At 46.5% G+C, this 17,092-nt stretch overlaps 1 protein-coding gene across 1 annotated transcript in view; it reads left to right on the top strand.

The window, feature by feature from the left end:
* The window catches only part of FBXO16 (F-box protein 16), a gene marked incomplete at both ends in the record, with an annotated part of 32,804 nt that overhangs the window by 575 nt on the left and 15,137 nt on the right, over window positions 1–17,092 (top strand). The window contains 3 exons of the mRNA XM_082305238.1: window positions 5,929–5,964; window positions 14,388–14,594; window positions 16,315–16,479. Of these exons, the coding sequence (XP_082161364.1) occupies window positions 5,929–5,964; window positions 14,388–14,594; window positions 16,315–16,479 (408 nt within the window). The remainder of the gene's footprint in view (window positions 1–5,928; window positions 5,965–14,387; window positions 14,595–16,314; window positions 16,480–17,092) is intronic.

The raw sequence follows: 17,092 nt of genomic DNA on the forward strand, positions 1-17,092 counted from the left end.
TCGCTTGTTACTTGGGAGAAGAGACCGCCCCCCACCTCGCTACAACCTCCTTTATGTTTTTGCCTGTGTAGGTCATGAGTAATGGAATAAGAGGTTTTGTTTACTATTAGAAGTATGTATATATCAAACACACATACAGTCTTTATTATGTACACATATATATATAAACTAATATGTTAAGTAAAAACCAAAAGTTCTAATGTACATTGTTTAAAGCATACAAGTATTTAGTTCGAGTATTGTTATTTTACCAAATCAGTTGTTTTTAAACAAAAAAACCCCTGTATTCAATTGTCAGTGAAAGTTACCAAATTATTCTTTTTTCTGCTCCAGAAGACTTTAGTTTAACTCCAGAGCAAACTGAGTGTCAGTGTAGGCTTCCGAGTGGCCGATGTGCTCCATCTCAGCTCGTAGGAGAGACCTTAGTACCCATGCTCTGGCTTCTCTGCTAAGCCTGGCAGCGATGAGGCTAGTTTGGTATTTTGGAAACTGAAGTGATGCACGCAATTTATAAATAACGAGATGCATTTCCTAACCTCCCACTCTGTATACTATATCTGGGATCTGCTAACATAACTGAGAGGTTTTTGGCTCATGTATCACCAGGAGCATATTCCTCCCCCAGAATTCAGTTTAAATTTCTGTTGATGATTCATAGAATTTAATCCAGAGAAGGCCATTACATCATGTAGTCTGGCTCTCTGGATTTCTTGGGCCCTCTTGTTCTGCGCAGTTCTCCCACTCTTGAGCTCAGTAACTAGAATTTGGCTAAAATACATCTTCCACAAAGGTGTCCAGACCTCCTTTGGGGCTGAGGGCCTTCATTCCTTATGAAATGAAAATTTCATCACTTCCCTAATAATTGTCTCATGATTAATCCCCTATACCATGAAAAGATGAAACCTTGTCTCCTGTCTGAATACCTCTAGCATTAGCTTCCATCATTTAAATCTTCCCCTGCTGGCTTATTAAACTCTTCTGTAACCAGTATTTTTTACTTGTGGAAGGACTTTTACACTGCTTCAAGCCGACACTTGAACGTTTTTTGATAAACTAAACAGATTGAGCTCTTTGAAGTCCTTTCAGTCTGGCATATTCTCCAGTCTTTGAATCATTTTAGTGTCTGTTTCCTACACCCTTTAAAACATATTTTCACAGATGCACATCACTGTGCAATAAAGTATGATCTAACTAGAAATAAGGTTGTGGGTAAAACCACCTTTTCCCACCTTCTTACTCCTCTGCTCCTTAGGCAGTCTGATGTTGCATTGGGCTGCAGCAAAACTTTTAGGAGGTCATATTGTGGTGTTGTATACTCCAAAGCTTAATGATGTTCCAGGTAGGAAAGAACATACCATAAGCTCCCAGACCTGTGCTCAGTGATGAAATTCATGATAAAAAGTGTTTGTTTGTTTCTGATCCAGGTTTTAAAGCATTGACTTGCCTGAAACTCCTTTTCATATAGCACTATACTGCTCTGCAGTAAAAAAAAATAGTTGCAACAAAAATATTGCTCAGAGCTGAAATTGGGAGATAATCCAATTGATATATATAGGGAGCTATGAGTGAGAAGGCACCATTTTCATGTAATCGTATCTCTGTTCATTTCTGCACTCTTGAATTAAGAGAAGGCATGCAGAGAGAAAAGAATTTATAGATAGAAGGTATGTGAAAAACAGCGAGAAGATGAAAGCATAGAGAGGAGAGATGCGTAAGAAATGTACTTGTTAGGAGAACAGGCAATGAGGGGCAGGAGCGGTGGGAATTCAGAGCTGATCCAAGGCAGAAGCATTTAAGCTCCATCTAAACCACTGTTAGGAGCAGACCCAAGAACAGTTAGTAGCATAACTTTGCTACCTGTCTAATTTTGGGTAATCCTGGGGGTACTCCATTAGTAGTTCCTGTAGATTTCCCTGGATTTTCAAGGATGCTCAAGAGTACGCTTGTCTGCATTGTTGGTAGGATCCAGCTCTCTCCTGCCTATTGTACATCCCAAGTCCTGCTGCCTCCATCTATGGTTTTCTGCCCTTACAGCAGCTGTTAGAACAGAAAAGACGATCCGGGGTGTTACTACTGGGACATGGGCAGTCATGATATTGTCTTAAATCCAGGATCACCATGAGGGACAGACCAAAGTCAAGAAACCAGAATTAGGAAACCTCGAATTATGCAGCATTCATGGTCAGAAAACCAGAGGTGGAGTCTTAGATATGCCAAGGTTGTGCTACAGTTAACCTTGAAGCAAAGGTAGGAGACGGGGCAGCCTGCTCGCCCACAGCAAAACCAGACAGCCTTCAGCATCAGTCCTGCTGAGTCCTTCTTGCCTTTAAGGAAGGACTGGAAGTCGGGAGATGATTTGCCTTCTGCTGGGCAGTAATTCAGGTGTGGGGTAGATGAGCCCCCAGTGGCATTTGCAGCCAAGGGTGGAAGGATTTGCCACTCAGCCTTGAACTTCATAGAATCATCGAATCACAGAATGGTTTGGGATGGAAGGGACCTCCAAAGGCCACCCAGTCCATCCCCCCTGCCATGGGCAGGGACATTTTCAACCAGATCAGGTTGCTCAGAGCCCCGTCCAACCTGGCCTTGAATGTTTCCAAGGATGGGGCATCTCCCACCTCTCTGGGCAACCTGTTCCAGTGTCTCACCACCCTCATCGTGAAAAATTTTTTCCTTGTGTTCAGTCTAAATCTCCGCTCCTTTAGTTTAAAACCATCACCCCTTGTCCTGATGCAGCAGGCCTTGCTAAAAAGACTATCCCCATCTTTCTTGTAGGCCCCCTTTAAGTATTGAAAGGCTGCAATAAGGTCTCCCCGCAGCCTTCTCTTCTCCAGGCTGAACTTGAGCTTATTTAAAACCACCTGAAGACATGGATGTGAGATGGCAGATCTGAGGAGCAACCTAGGCCTCAGGCTGCATCCAAGGCCAGCCAGCTTAGGCACACTATAGGTATAACTCCAAGGCCTTGGAGGAGAGGACAGTAAACATGGGCTTGATTAAGGCAGTGGATGATTATACCAATTTGGGGCCATTCTGTTGCTAATTAATGCTTCCAAGTGCCTGGAGTAGGCAGAACTTTCTGACAGAGTTGGCTCAGATCTATCTCCAAGAATGCTGAAAGCAAATATGTGACTTTCTTTGATCAAAGACCATTAACATTGCTTTCAGTTATATAAATAGCTCCCTGCTTCACTTGAATTATCCAACCCAAAACTTAGATCTTTGACTATTCATCACTCGCTTGTGGCAAATCCTTTTCCAAGTTCACCTTGTTAGTTTGTTTTTTTTTTCGTTGCCAAGTGTCCCACATGCAAATAAAGCAAATAATAACTGTCAACATACAAATAAAAGAAATGTCATTTTCCACCCCTCGCAAGAGACACTCCTGCTGAGAGAGACAGAGCTAACACTGTCAACCGCTGCACCAGACATCAGCACTGATAGTGTCTTTCTCTGCAGGAACCTTCTTTGCAGGCTGTCAAAGCAATAACATGTTTGGAGTTTATAATGATCAAGCATGTTTTCCTAGTTGTGGTTAATAGCTGGTTTTATGTGCAGTTGTAAGCTGGGCTTTTTCCTCTTTGATCTGTCTTCTGGAAAAATCATCTACAGCATTTCCTCACTTCCCAGGTCACAATCCTGAAGGCGGTTTTGTGGTAGTGGGAAGCCACGTGCTAGTGCTTTCAGGTCTAGCTCCCTATGGATAAAGGTCAACATCATAAATCCTCCACTGTATTTTGATACTGATCATCCTTCTTGTTAGTTGTCACTGTAAAGGGACCAGGGAACAAAGACTGGCCTCACTATCTTGCTCCTAACAGTCTTGCTGCGTTAAGATTGAAGCCATCGCTAGGGCTGTGTGATAGCTACCCGTGATGTATCCATTCTAGGAGATTTCAGGCACCCAATGGCTCCAACTCAGGAGAACTGAAATTTCTAAAATAAAGAGGTGGGAAGCCCAGCTTCTGCTCTCACCAAAGCACGTGAGACACCACACATCACTGTATGCCCGAGAGAGTAGAGTGCTATGTTGGCACATAGTGTGTGCAGCAGCTGCAAAGAAGGGAGCTGGAGATGAGAGGTAGCATGTTGCAGCCAGTCTGCAGAGCTGTCCTTCACAGTCGTGCCCACATAGCCCTTGAACTTTAGGGAGTCTTCTTCAGTGAAAGAAACTTTCCACAGGAACCAGCCTGTAGAGTTGAAGAAGATCAGGAGGAAGTAGATGAGGCCTTCCTCAGACAACTGGAAGAAGCGTCACGTTCACAGGCCTTGGTCCTCATGGGGAACTTTAACCACCCCAATATCTGCTGGAAGAGCAACACAGCAGGGCACATGCAATCCAGGAGGTTTCAGGATGAAGGAACAGGTCATCAAGGAATGAACAAGGGAAGATGCTCTGCTGGACCTCATACTTAGAAAGAAGGAAGGACTGGTTGGGGATGTGAAGGTCAGGGATAATATTGGCGGCAGTGACCAGGAGATGGTGGAGTTCAGGATACCGAGAGGAAAGAGCAAGACAAATAGCAAGAGCACAACCCTGGACTTCAGGCAAGCAGATTTTGACCTCTTCAGGCATCTATGTGGAAGAATCACATGGGATGTGGTCCCGGAGAGAAGAGAGGTCCAGGAAAACTGATTGATTTTCAGACTTTATTAAGGCTTTCAACACTGACTACCACAACATCCTCATAGACAAGCTGATGAAGTACGAATGGAGAGTGAGGTGGATGGAAAACTGACTGACTTACTGGCCTCAAAGGACTGTGATCAGCAGCACGAAGTTCAGCTGGAGGCCAGTCACTAGTGGAGCAGGCCAGGGGTCGACACTGGGGCCAGCATCATTTAAAATCTTCATTAACAACTTGCATGATGGGGCAGAGTCCACCCTCAGCAAGTTTGTAGATGATACAGAATTGGGAGGAGTAGTTGATAGACCAGTAGTTGATAGATATTTGTGCTCTCATAAATTGTAGAATCATAGACAACAGCCCAGGTTAGAAGGGACCTGAAAAGATCGTCTGGTCCAACCTTTCATGGGAAAGGGAGTCTAGATGAGATTATCTAGCCTCCTGTCCAGTTGTGTCTTGAAAACCTCCAGTGGTGGGGACTCTACCATGTCCCTGAGCAGGTTGTCCCAGTCATTAAGAGGGACCTTGACAGGCTGGAGAAACGGACTGACTGGAAAGCAGCTTGGGAGAGAATGACCTGGGGGTCCTGGTGAATACCAAGTTGACCATGAGCCAGCAAAGAAGGCCACCATCATCCTGGGCTACATTAGGAAGAGTGTAGGTGGCAGGTCAAGTCTGGTGATCCTTCCCCTCTACACAGCACTGGTGAGGACAGCTCTGGAATGCTGTGTCCATTTCTGGGCTCCCCAGTACAAGACAGACATGGACTTACTGGAACAAAGCCAGTGTAGGGCTGCAAAAATGTTCAAGGAATTGGAGAATCTGATGTCTACGGAAGGGTTGAGAGATCTGAGGTTGTTCAGCCTAGAGAAGAGAGGCTCATGGAGGACCCTATCGATGTGTATAGATACCTGATGGGAAAGGGTAAAGAAGACAGGGCCAGACTTTTCTTGGTGGCATCCAGTGAAAAGACAAGGTGATAGCCACAAATGGAAATACAGGAGAATCCATTTAGACGTAAGGAAAAAATGTTGTTACTGTGAGGGTGGTAGCCACAGAAGCTGTGGAGTCTCCATCCAAGAAGATATTCAAAACCCATCTGGACGTGGTCCTGAGCAACCTGCTTTAGTTGACCCTAGCAGGGAATTCGGACTAAAGGATCTCCACAGGTTTCTTCCAAACTCTTCCATTCAGTGATTCTGTTTATATTTTGTAGACTGTTTTTCAAGCTGTATTTTTCTTAGGACATATTGAATCCCCTTTAAATATTCAATTTTATTTGTGTGTGTGTGTTTTATAGGTATTTGAAGAAAGAAGAGCCCTGCTTGGAAAATGGGTAAACTTTTCTCTTTAAATATATATTTAAATACAGCTAGATTTCTGAACTGATCAAGAGATTACTATAATGGGAATGTAAAACCTATCCTATCTTGAAAATATATTTTTCCTATTTTCACATTTTCCTGATGTGAAAGTGAGCTGTAACTGCTCTGCTTTTGAGGAAGGTAAAGGTGTAAATTCCCTCAGTGCCCACATTCTGTAGGTTCTGAACTTGGGAAATCACATTCCGTCATCAGAATGATCTGAAATGGGATAAGAAACCCTGGGAAAAGTCTGTGAAGTCTTCGAAGAAGATGTTTAGGCATTGCCGCTGCCTGCTAGCAGCTCTTTGAAACCTGTAATAAATGACGTTATCTACCAAGTGCACACATACAGCTCCTAATACCGTAATCACTGAGCACCTCACAATTTCTTACTGCCATTATCTTCACAGCTCCAACATGAGACAGGAAAGTGCTGTCACCCTGTGTTGCAGATGAAAAAACGAGGCACAGAAAGACATGAGAGAGGGTTTTTTTGCCCCAACCACACATGACTGCAAGTTGGGCATTTGGGATGGGGTTTCTCCAGCCAGCTGTGTATGTCTGAAACATAATATTTAAGCCTGGCTGGTCTGGTCATTGGAGGCGCCTTGTAGAGTCCACAGAGAGGAAGCAGTGCTTCCAGAGGGTAATTCATCTCACTTCATGTGGGATGAAAGATCAGCCCTCTAGAGATGCTGATGTCTTTCCATAGCCTGTGAAGGGAGTCGTAGCTGGCTGCTTGAAGGGAGCACAACTCCAATTGCCCTACGCAGGGACCTGATGGCAGAGCACGCAATGGCACGAGAGTTGCCCTAGTCCTAAGGTCATCCCTTAAATATCGCATTGTGCTTTCTCTTTTATACGGCAAAATCCATTTACAGGCCATTACGGGAGAGCAGCCGTAATCTGCTCAGTCTCCTATGCAAACAGGAACGCAGACGTAGGGACTTTATTGCAATAAATGAGTGAATTCAGCTGAATGTATTCACGTGGCTTGGTAGTAACTGTATGGTTGAGCCCTGTGCGCACCTTTATAAATGGAACCAAAGAACCAGTTACGTGGTCACGTATGATGCACAAGCTAAACACAAATATAGAAATGATGCTCCTTATCAGCACTCTGATAAAGAGTATTTGCACAGTAACTGGATTTGAACTATGATGCTTGTTCTTTATGCCTAATGGGTCACTCGTGGAAACTTTTTTGCGTATGAGCTGGTCTTTACAGACAAGTATTTTGATTTTAAGCTCATAAGGATTATTCATCTTTATAGGAAATATGCTTTCCGTAACTTGTTGACATGCATGCTTTTTGATAATAAGAAATTTCATGGGCACCAAGAAAACAAAATAATTGAATGATTATTGTTCAAAAAACACCTTTTAGCATGATAGTCACTAACTGACAGACCTGAAACCTGTCTCTTGAAAATTGCTGGATGTTTTAAAATGCCCACGGGATATACCGGCAAAAGGGCAAAAATGTTTTCATTAGAACCCCCACGGAAAGAGCCAAAATCTGGAAACAACCTTCCTCCAAACACACACGAGTGCTGAATCGTCTGCTGAAAGGTTACATTTCTGACCCTTCGTATGAGACTGGATCAGTAGCTCTCATCACGCTGCTTCAGAGCTAATTCTCCTTGCGCTTCTGTCATCCATCATACCGATGACAAGGGTGCAGAAAGCACAAAAGCTGCTCTTACCTCCCTTCAAAGCCCGCGGCATTACAATATCTGGTATGCAAAGCCTAGAGCACGCTGAGTTTGAGAGAAACCGTGTCCAGAAATGATGGTGCTCCGGGCAGGAGTTTTTACATCGATTCCCATGACCTTCTCAAAGTGCTCTCAGGAAATAGGGACTGGATGGAACTGGCTGGGAACCCACACCCAGCTCAGCTTTAAATGCTTTATTATGAAACTGGAAGGCTGAAGTCTGTCCTAAGTCCAGAACTATTAAGTGTTTTCAGTAATATCTGGATGATGGAATGGAAAGGACATACTCATCTGCAGATGATCCCAAGCTTGGAGGGATTTCCTGAACTTTGGAGATTAGAAATCAGAATGAAATGATCTGCAGTTTGATAAGGACAAGTGAAAAGTGCTGCGTGTGAGAATGGCATTTACAAAACCTGCAGATCTGAGAGACCCCAAGTATGCAGCAGCTCTGCGTAAAAATTGTTGGGAATTATGGTGGATCACAAACTGAATATAAGCTGACAGTGTCTTATAATTGTAATAAAGGTCAATATCCCAAAGGACTGTCTGAAAGGCAGAGCCATTGCCAGTTCTGGTCCCTGCGTTTTGAGAAAGCTGAGGACCAACTGGAGATACTTCTGAGAACAAGTCATGTGTGAGAACAGCCTCAGGTCCAGAAAATATAAAAACAATCCCTTTACTGTAGAGAAGACGGAGAAAAGATGTAATAACATCTTGCCAATGACACACAAAAGATGTCCGAAAAGGGAATGATCTCTGTGTTCACATTGGATAGGACAAGGGCTTGAATTGCAATGATGGAGACACAATTTAGACCAACAAAATCCAGTGCTACAGATAATTCCCTGCCGGAATAGCTTGCCTAGGGGTTAGGGGTGGAATCTCCATCGCTGGAGTCTTTTGAGAACAGGTTAGACAAACACTTGTCAGGAATGGTTTAGGCAGAGTGGCTCCTGCCTTGTGGCAGAAGAACTAGCTCAGTGTTTCTCAACCTTTTTACACCGAAGGACCATCCAACCTTCTGGGAAAGCAGAACAGGTTGCCTTGTGCGGCATTGCCACAGTGGTTTTGGATGCTCATTGTTTATTTTATTCTTCCTGATTTTATTTGCATGCACTCAGGGACTCCGTATGTGCATTTTCATTTAGTGATTTTTTTCCTGTTGTGCCACAGAACATCTTTAATGTCTCCCAGGCTGTTGTGGTCCATAAAACACAGGTTGAGAAACCATGAACTAGCTGACCCGAAGGGATTTTGTGTCTCTGTTTCTGCGCTGCTGGGCAGCCCCAAGGGGCACGGGCCTGGCTGTGCTGGCACCTGCGGTATCCAAGATGGGCAGGGAGACCCTCTACAATTTTTTTGGCTGTCTCAGGTTGTGCTCAGCTCCGCAAAGCGTTATTGCTGCCCAGAGTGGAAGCAGGGGCGGTGGGTAGTGGCAGCAGACTGCGCCTTACGTGGCTGTTCCCGTGCATGAGTATTTGCAGGCTCCCATCCTGCTGGAGGTATTTGCGCTGAATTTCCTTCACGCCGACTCCTTTACCCAAATACTATCCAGATACCTATAAATGAGAAATCGTGGTGCTGTCTTTCAATTGAAACCCTTTTGATGGTTAAGCTGTGAAAGGGTTAACGTCTCTCTGTTAATTTTTCTGTTTTATTCTAGTTGCTTTTATTCTGTATTGCACCCAGGGCAGATGCCTTGACGTGCTGCCTCTCAGCCTCCCTTTCTACTGTGTTCTGCAAGCCAAAAATTCCTCCCATTAATTTAAAAAACATAAAAGCATTTTCCTCTGCCTTAATGCTCAGTGCTATCGTGCTGACACCCAGGTTAATAAGTTGACAATGAAGCTGGGGTTGAACTTGTAGATTAAGACACCTAAGCTTCAGTGTCTCCAGGTGATCCGAGCGTCTCGGCTTCCGTTATAGCCAAATGAGATGTAGACAAGTCAGGGGAGCCCAGCCAGTGATTCAGCTCACCCTGTGGGCTACATCTTCTGCTGGTAAATTATACAGCAGCTCTGAGTGTTCCCAGGTACTGGAACTTGCTCATCTGCTCTATGAAATTGTTAGCACGCTCCCTGGTGTGATTTTGGCCTGGGCCGATAGCACTGTTCCAGACATTCTTCAGACACAATTTGGACATTAACCTGGGCCAGGAACCGTGCTAAATACATGGTTTGGATCCAGCCACCTTGTTTGGAAGGGTAAGAGGATGATAGCGTGGACATACGCGTTATACAGGCTGGATCGTTGGGCCGGGGCCAACTGCATGAGGGTCAGCAAGGCTCAGGGCCAGGTCCTGCCCTGGGGGCACAGCAACCCCAGGCACCGCTGCAGGCGTGGGGAGGAGCGGCTGGGAGCTGCCCGGCGGGAAAGGGCCTGGGGGTGCTGGTCGACAGCCGCTGGACATGAGCCAGCAGGGTGCCCAGGTGGCCAAGAGGGCCCAGGGCATCCTGGCTTGTGTCAGGAACGGTGTGGCCAGCAGGAGCAGGGCAGGGATGGTGCCCCTGTGCTGGGCACTGGGGAGGCCGCCCCTCGAATGCTGTGCTCAGCGCTGGGCCCCGCACCCCAAGGCGGCCATGGAGGGGCTGGAGCGTGGCCAGAGCAGGGCAGCGAGGCTGGGGCAGGGGCTGGAGCACAAGGCTGGGGAGGAGCGGCTGGGGGAGCTGGGGGGGCTCAGCCTGGAGAAGAGGAGGCTGAGGGGAGCCCTCATCGCTCTCTGCAACGGCCTGAAAGGAGGCTGGAGCCGGGGGGGTCGGTCTCTGCTCCCCAGGAACAAGCGATGGGACGAGAGGGAACGGCCTCAAGCTGCGCCAGGGCAGGTTTGGGTTGGGTATTAGGAAAAACTTCTTCACCGATAGGGTGGTCAAACATTGGAACAGGCTGCCCAGGGCAGGGGCTGAGTCCCCATCCCTGGGGGGATTTAAAGAACGGATAGATACGGTGCTCGAGGACATGGTATAGATGGACTTGGCAGTGCTGGGTTAACGGTTGGACTCGATGATCTTAAGGGTCTTTTCCAACCTTGACGATTCTATGATTCTATGATTCCATGATTATCTACCTCTGCATCTCTTATCTACATCTCATATCAGGGCAGATACGGTACAGGGCTTGCAGACAACTGTCACCCTTGGAGTGGCAGCTCTAGGCTTTGCAGGATACCCCACGACAGAGGACACTGGTGTTTGGGCAGCTGAACCCCGTCCCTACGCACCGCAGAACCCCCCTACAGACACCTCTCTACCCAGGAGCTGACCCTATGCTAGGTGCCAAGGTGCAGGAGCAACGGCTCCTGCCCAGGAGTGCTTCTTGTCACCAGGCTGCCGGCTTGCCTTCCTCAGCAGTCTTCCCAGCAGTCTCCTCCTGCAAAATTTCACATTTAATTGTTTAACTACAGTGGCAAAAGCAAAAAGGAACAGATCCTAGGGGCTAGTTGCTAATTGCTGACAAGGAGCAGCTTGGCAGCGGAGGTGGTTAGGATTTTGTGGGGTGGACTGGTACATCTTATGGGTACCAGGTGCCTGTCTGCTTCGTCCCTTCTCTTCTCACCCAGGTCCTGGGTCTCCAACAAATCCCTTCATCAGGATTTGGAGAAGATGGCTGGGGAGGGAGGGGAAAATTGCTTCTCTCTAGGTGAATCATCTCCATCTACTTGCAAGCCGTTCTGCAAAAGAGCCTCACTGACTAGTGCATTCGGTCCTGCATTTGCAGAGCACAGGGATGCCTGCGTGTGATTGTAACCCTGTGAACTCCTGTCGATACGCTGGTTTGGAGACGGGGATTGTGTCCTGTTTCAGTGGGTAGCTGAAGTCAGTAAAACAACCCGTCTTACAGCAGAGAGGGGCCTCTTTAGGTTAAGCGGCAGAGCCTCTGTACTTCGGCGCTGAGGTCCTGGGCTCTCCCCTTGGTGTCAGGCTGCGTTATTTGTGTGTGTGCACTCATGGATTAATTGTAAACTGATCGCAGGACCAGGGACCGAGCACTCTGCGTTGCCAGCGTAGCCGTATGTCATACGGTCCCCGGGGAGACATTGTTGGCCAGGGCTCCGGGAAAGGCACGGAAAAAGGGAAAAACTGTTCCTAGCTGTGGATAGAGAAGGTGCAGCACCTTGAAAAGGGGAATCCGGTCCAACTGGTTGGGTTGCTGTAATCAGATGCAAGGGGAGGAACTGTGGAGAAAGGCAGCCAAATGTAGGATGGGGACATGCTTGTTAATACTGGAGAAGAGACAAATTATGCCTACTTAACTACTTGGCAGCTGCTGAATGCAGGGGAGAAGAAGCTGTGTGTTCCCATGCTCTTGAGTGCGTGGCGCTGATTTAAATGGAGTTTCCCTTGCAGAGTAAGCACGGGCTGAGGATGCTGGAAGGAATTGCTTTATTGCAAAACCTGTGGCAGAACGGGAAGAGTTAAACAGGAGCAAATATTCTGTGTCCCCTAAAGAGGAGCTAGGTCTGCTTTGATTAGTTCACTCAGTCTCTTGGTGTGGAAGAGAGTAAGCCAGTTACCCCCTTGTCTCTGGAACTTATAAGGGAGACATTTATCTTTGCAAATGGGCGATTGCGGATTGTTTTAATGAGAAGAGGATGTCGCTGTGATTGTGAATGGGGAGGCTGTGCGGCAGCAGGTTCCCCCTTCACCATGTGGCGGAGAAAGCCTTTCCCATCGAGCTGGGGCGGAGAAGGGGACAGGCAGAACCTCCTCTGTCCCCCTCTGGTTCCCCTCTGTCTGATTTTATTCTTGTTTCTAAGCCCTAAATCCAAAGGCCCTGCGTCAGTTCTTCCTTAGTACTCTGCTAAACATCATTAGAGGTGAAAGTTATATGCAAAACAGGGGTGGGAGGGAAAGGGTGTACTCCTTAATTCACCGTCTGTGTCTGAAAAGGCAGGGACATTTGGGAGCTTTCTTCTATTTGGCTTTTTGTCTCTGGGATCTCAGGAATGCCAATTCCACCCTTTCTTCTTGCTGACCTTGAAGGTCTTGCAGAGGTGTTTGCAAAAAGGAGACGAGCTATTTGCTTCTTAGAGTTCATTCTCCAGTACTAGAATTAAATACAGCCAAGGAAATATAACGAAAGAAACAAAGAGTTCTTTAAAATTATCTGGAAAAAATTACTTCTCAATTACCTTTCTTCTGCACAGTATATTTTAAACTATTATTCTGCCAGTCCTCCACTTGACCATAGATTTTGGGGGGGGAAACAGAGGAAAAAAAGAAATCTGAATTTCTAGTCTGTTTTGTTCTGAAAGGGAAAGGAAGGGACATTGGACATTAAACCATTTGCCCACAATAATAAAAAAAATATATGGGAAGAAATGCACATTTTTTTCTTCTTATTTTTCATTTTTGGAGGTCACATTTAAATAAGGACTTCAAACGCCCCTGAGGTTAAATGCAAAAATGGATGTGCTGTGATTTGACCTGTGGAGAACGAGTTGTCAGTTGTGGAAAGCTGGCTTGAAAGCTGGCGTGAAAGCGGGGTGCGTGTTTTGGGGATGGCCAACGCGTGAGAAAGAAACAAACGGGGAAAAGCAGCGTTCCCCAAAGGGGAATTCCCCAGAGAGTTGGGTTTTCCCTTTGAAAAGAAGGTGAGTTTGGGTCGAGGCTGCTTTTGCTGTGCTAGGAACGAGGATGAAGCGGGACTTGTCCGAAATCCGTATTTCACCTCCGGAAAGCCATCTTGACCCGTGCCGTTCTGCTGCCTGCAATTCCCACCGGGGATTCCTGCCGATCCTGCCTGCAGCCGCCCGTGGTCCTCCGACATTTCCTCCCTCCTGGCACTCGGCGCTGCCCTCGCAGCCAGGACTGCTCTTGCAGGTTTTTGAGACAGATCGCACAGATTGTGGCGATGAGGTCAGTCTTCTCCCAGGAGATTCCTGCTGACGGGGCCCTTTCCATCCTCTGCTATCAACACAAGTTAAACACCAGCTACCGCCACCGTTGCTCCCACCCTGTTTACACAGCTCTGCCCCACTCCGGTCAATGCGGCGTTGTTGTTGCCATCGTAGCAAAGCGATACATGCTTGTGTGGTTACCTAAGTGCTCATTTCTTCCCACAACCGTTTTAATCCTCCTCTTTAGATACCTGGCATAAGCATAGAAATGCTGTGAAAAATCTTTGTTACTGGGCTGCCGGATCTGTGCCGCGGAATTTCCTTGTGACACAGGCAGCTGATTTAGTTTCTCTCTGCTCCGCTTCTCTGTAGTGGGGATTTCTCTCCTATGCAGTGGGATTGTGAGAATAAATAGTTTACAAATTGTGAGGCATTCAAATATTGCAGTAGTGGGGGCCATGGAAGTGTCAGGATAGACGAGGAATCGGCAGTCAACTCCTTGGAATTTGGGACCTGATCCTGTAAACACACACCTGAGTCTTGTCCTTTCCACGAGTGAAACCAAGTCTCGGAGCTGGTCCCAGGAGCAAAGAGTCTTATGAGCATGAGTGTGTCCTGGACTAGGCCATCCTGGATCCTTTGAGGATTATAAATCATATGTTATGTGGCTTCAGAGTTTCTTTTAATGTAGCCTCTCTATTTGTTCCCAGTTCCTACGTGCCTTGCTCTTGAATGAGTCACCAGAAGCTGCTGCTTATGCACTTTCCCTTGCCTTGAACGTGTGCTTTATTTTAAGAAGCTGCATCTCCGGTTTCTCAGAACCTGAAACTCCTTTTTTCAGTTTGACAAGTGGACAGATGGTCAGAGGCGGAGGATCCTGGTGGACCTGTTGGAACGCTGCTCCCCGTCACAGCAGAAATTCTGTGCCAAGCAGCTACAGGACCGAGTCCCCACCGAGGCTCTAGATTTTACCACAAGGCTTCCTAGAGTCCTGTCTTTATACATCTTTTCCTTCCTGGACCCACGGAGCCTCTGTCGATGTGCACAGGTAAAAAAGCCAACACATATCTAAAGTTCAGAAAGTCAGGTCAAGCTAGTTAAAAGAAAAAGGAAACAGCGCTAGTTTTCAGCAAAGACATACCAGTGCTGCTCTTCCTAACGCAAGGATGGCTTCTGACTTGGCAGCCTGGTGCCAAATGCTTGGTGACGCTTGTGTGAGACCGAATGCAACACTTCCACAGATCCTAAATTAAGCCAGGTTGGCCAAGATTTAGAAGAGTAATTTTAGATGCTCAACTCTAAGGCATTTAAAATGTGGCACTTCACAAGACCGATTCTTCCCAAGAAGGAGGCCTGGTGCTTTCTGAAATCGTGTTCTTTTAAAGTACCTTGCACTGTGTGCAGAATCATTAATGGCTTCAAAAAGTATCGGCTTGTCCTAGTTGTACAGAACCGCACACCATGCTTTAAGAAAACCAGATCTTTTAAAATGCTTGAGGGTAAAGTGTTGGATGTGGAGAAGCAGAGAAGTTACAGATGTGCTTTTGAGCACAGTGGCTAGGGCTTCAGTCTTTTGAGCACAGTGGCTAAGACTCCAAAAATAAGTTTGCGTGAGATAAAGTGCTGTGAGGTGATGCCCAAAGGGGTTCTGAATGAGAAAGTCCAGCTCTTGGTGACATTATTGCTCTTATTGCTCTCTACAGCGGCCTGAAAGGAGGTTGTAGCGAGGTGGGGGTTGCTCTCTTCTCCCCAGTAACAAGCGATGGGACAAGAGGGAACGGCCTCAAGCTGCACCAGGGCAGGTTTGGGTTGGGTATTAGGAAAAACTCCTTCCCCCAAAGGGCTGTCAGGCCCTGGCCCAGGCTGCCCAGGGCAGGGGCTGAGTCCCCATCCCTGGGGGGATTTAAAGAACGGATAGATGTGGTGCTGAGGGACATGGTTTAGTGGTGGGCTTGGCAGTGCTGGGTTAACGGTTGGACTCGATGATCTTAAGGGTCTTTTCCAACCTTGACGATTCTCTGATTCTCTGATTCTATGATTATTACTGCACGAATATGGGACTCCATATAATACTCCGAATATATCAAAATCTCGGCTTGTTTAAAGCTTGCTCTAGTATCTTTCTCCAGCATTTCATGTTTTACGTGGATGCAGCTCACACTATTCATTCACGGGCAGGGAGAAGACAGGTTAGGAAATTACTTACTTAGAAAGAAAGGTCTTTACAGCGCTACTTGTGTCATATCACGGATGGCTGCTATTATAAGCATGGCAGTGCCGATGATAGATGATGTTTGTCCTTAAGCTGGAAGAAGCATTGCACGCACGGTGACGCTGTGATGGACTATAACAGCAGAACATGAGTAGGAAGAAAATGTTCAGAACGAGTTTATCATCAGACTTGGGGAGTTTATTGATGCTGGTTTTCTCAGTGGAAACTAATAAAGGGTTTATTCCAACTGCTGTATGCTTATTGAGTAGAAGCGTAGGAAATTGCCCCAAACAAGCTGAATTTTTTTCTCTTGGCCGGTGATTTTTGGAGTATTTCACCCTGTGCTGGAGAACAGTAACACTTAGACACTGAGAATGTCATGAAGACTTTGAATGGTTTAAATGGTTTAATGAAAGGTTTAAATGGAGCGTAAACAGTGCTGAAGAATTGTACTAGTTTAAGGACATAAGGGAATTACATCTACAGCACAGAAGTCTCTAGCTGCAATCTTGGGTGCTTGAAACCCCAACATTTTCAACTTACTGGGCATTCACAGGTGAGCTGGTACTGGAAGTACCTGTCTGAACTGGATCAGCTCTGGATGCTGAAATGCCTGCGTTTTGGCTGGTACATCAACTTCTCTCCAACCCCCTTCGAGCAAGGAATCTGGAAGAAACATTACATTGAGATGGTGAAAGAGCTGCGTGTCACGAGACCGAAGGTACATACTTACCACCTCTAGAGATGCTCTGGGCTGGTCGGGTGCCCAACCCTTTGCCTCTTTATCTTTCTGTAATCTCCCACTAGTAAAATGGAAGAGGCGACATTTTAAATTAGAATCTAAACTCACGTGTTGCCATGAGCTCTACTTTCCCATCATCCATCCCTGGTAGGGGAGAAGTGAAAATCTCACTGGTTAGGAGAAGCAATCACCAAGGTCTCACTCTGCTATCCTTTTGGGGTGTTCTGGAGCAACCCTCTAACTTTTCCTCTCCAGCACTCAAGGCTGTTCCCTTCTCTTTTTCCTTGGTTTATAGAGCATACGATAGCTTGCCTCAATCTGGTAAGCAGAGGTGGGGTACCCAGCATCACCCCTGCTGACATTGCAGAGTCGGTTTACCTGGTGGAAAGGAAAAAACCACCCATTATGCCTGTCATAGCCCTTGGTGCTGTCCCTTTCTCTCCTCTTCAAAGGTGGCAGGGCCATGTGGGGGAGGTGGAGCATTACTCAGTAGCCATTGCTTTCTCCTGGGATTCATTGATGCCATGCCTGCTTTGCGGGGCTGTGAGGGTGGGATTCTGCTGCCCTGAATTGAAAACTCAGCCCTCTGATT

Source organism: Platalea leucorodia (assembly GCF_965183815.1).
Source record: "Platalea leucorodia genome assembly, chromosome: 3".
Classification (NCBI taxonomy): Eukaryota; Metazoa; Chordata; class Aves; order Pelecaniformes; family Threskiornithidae; genus Platalea; species Platalea leucorodia.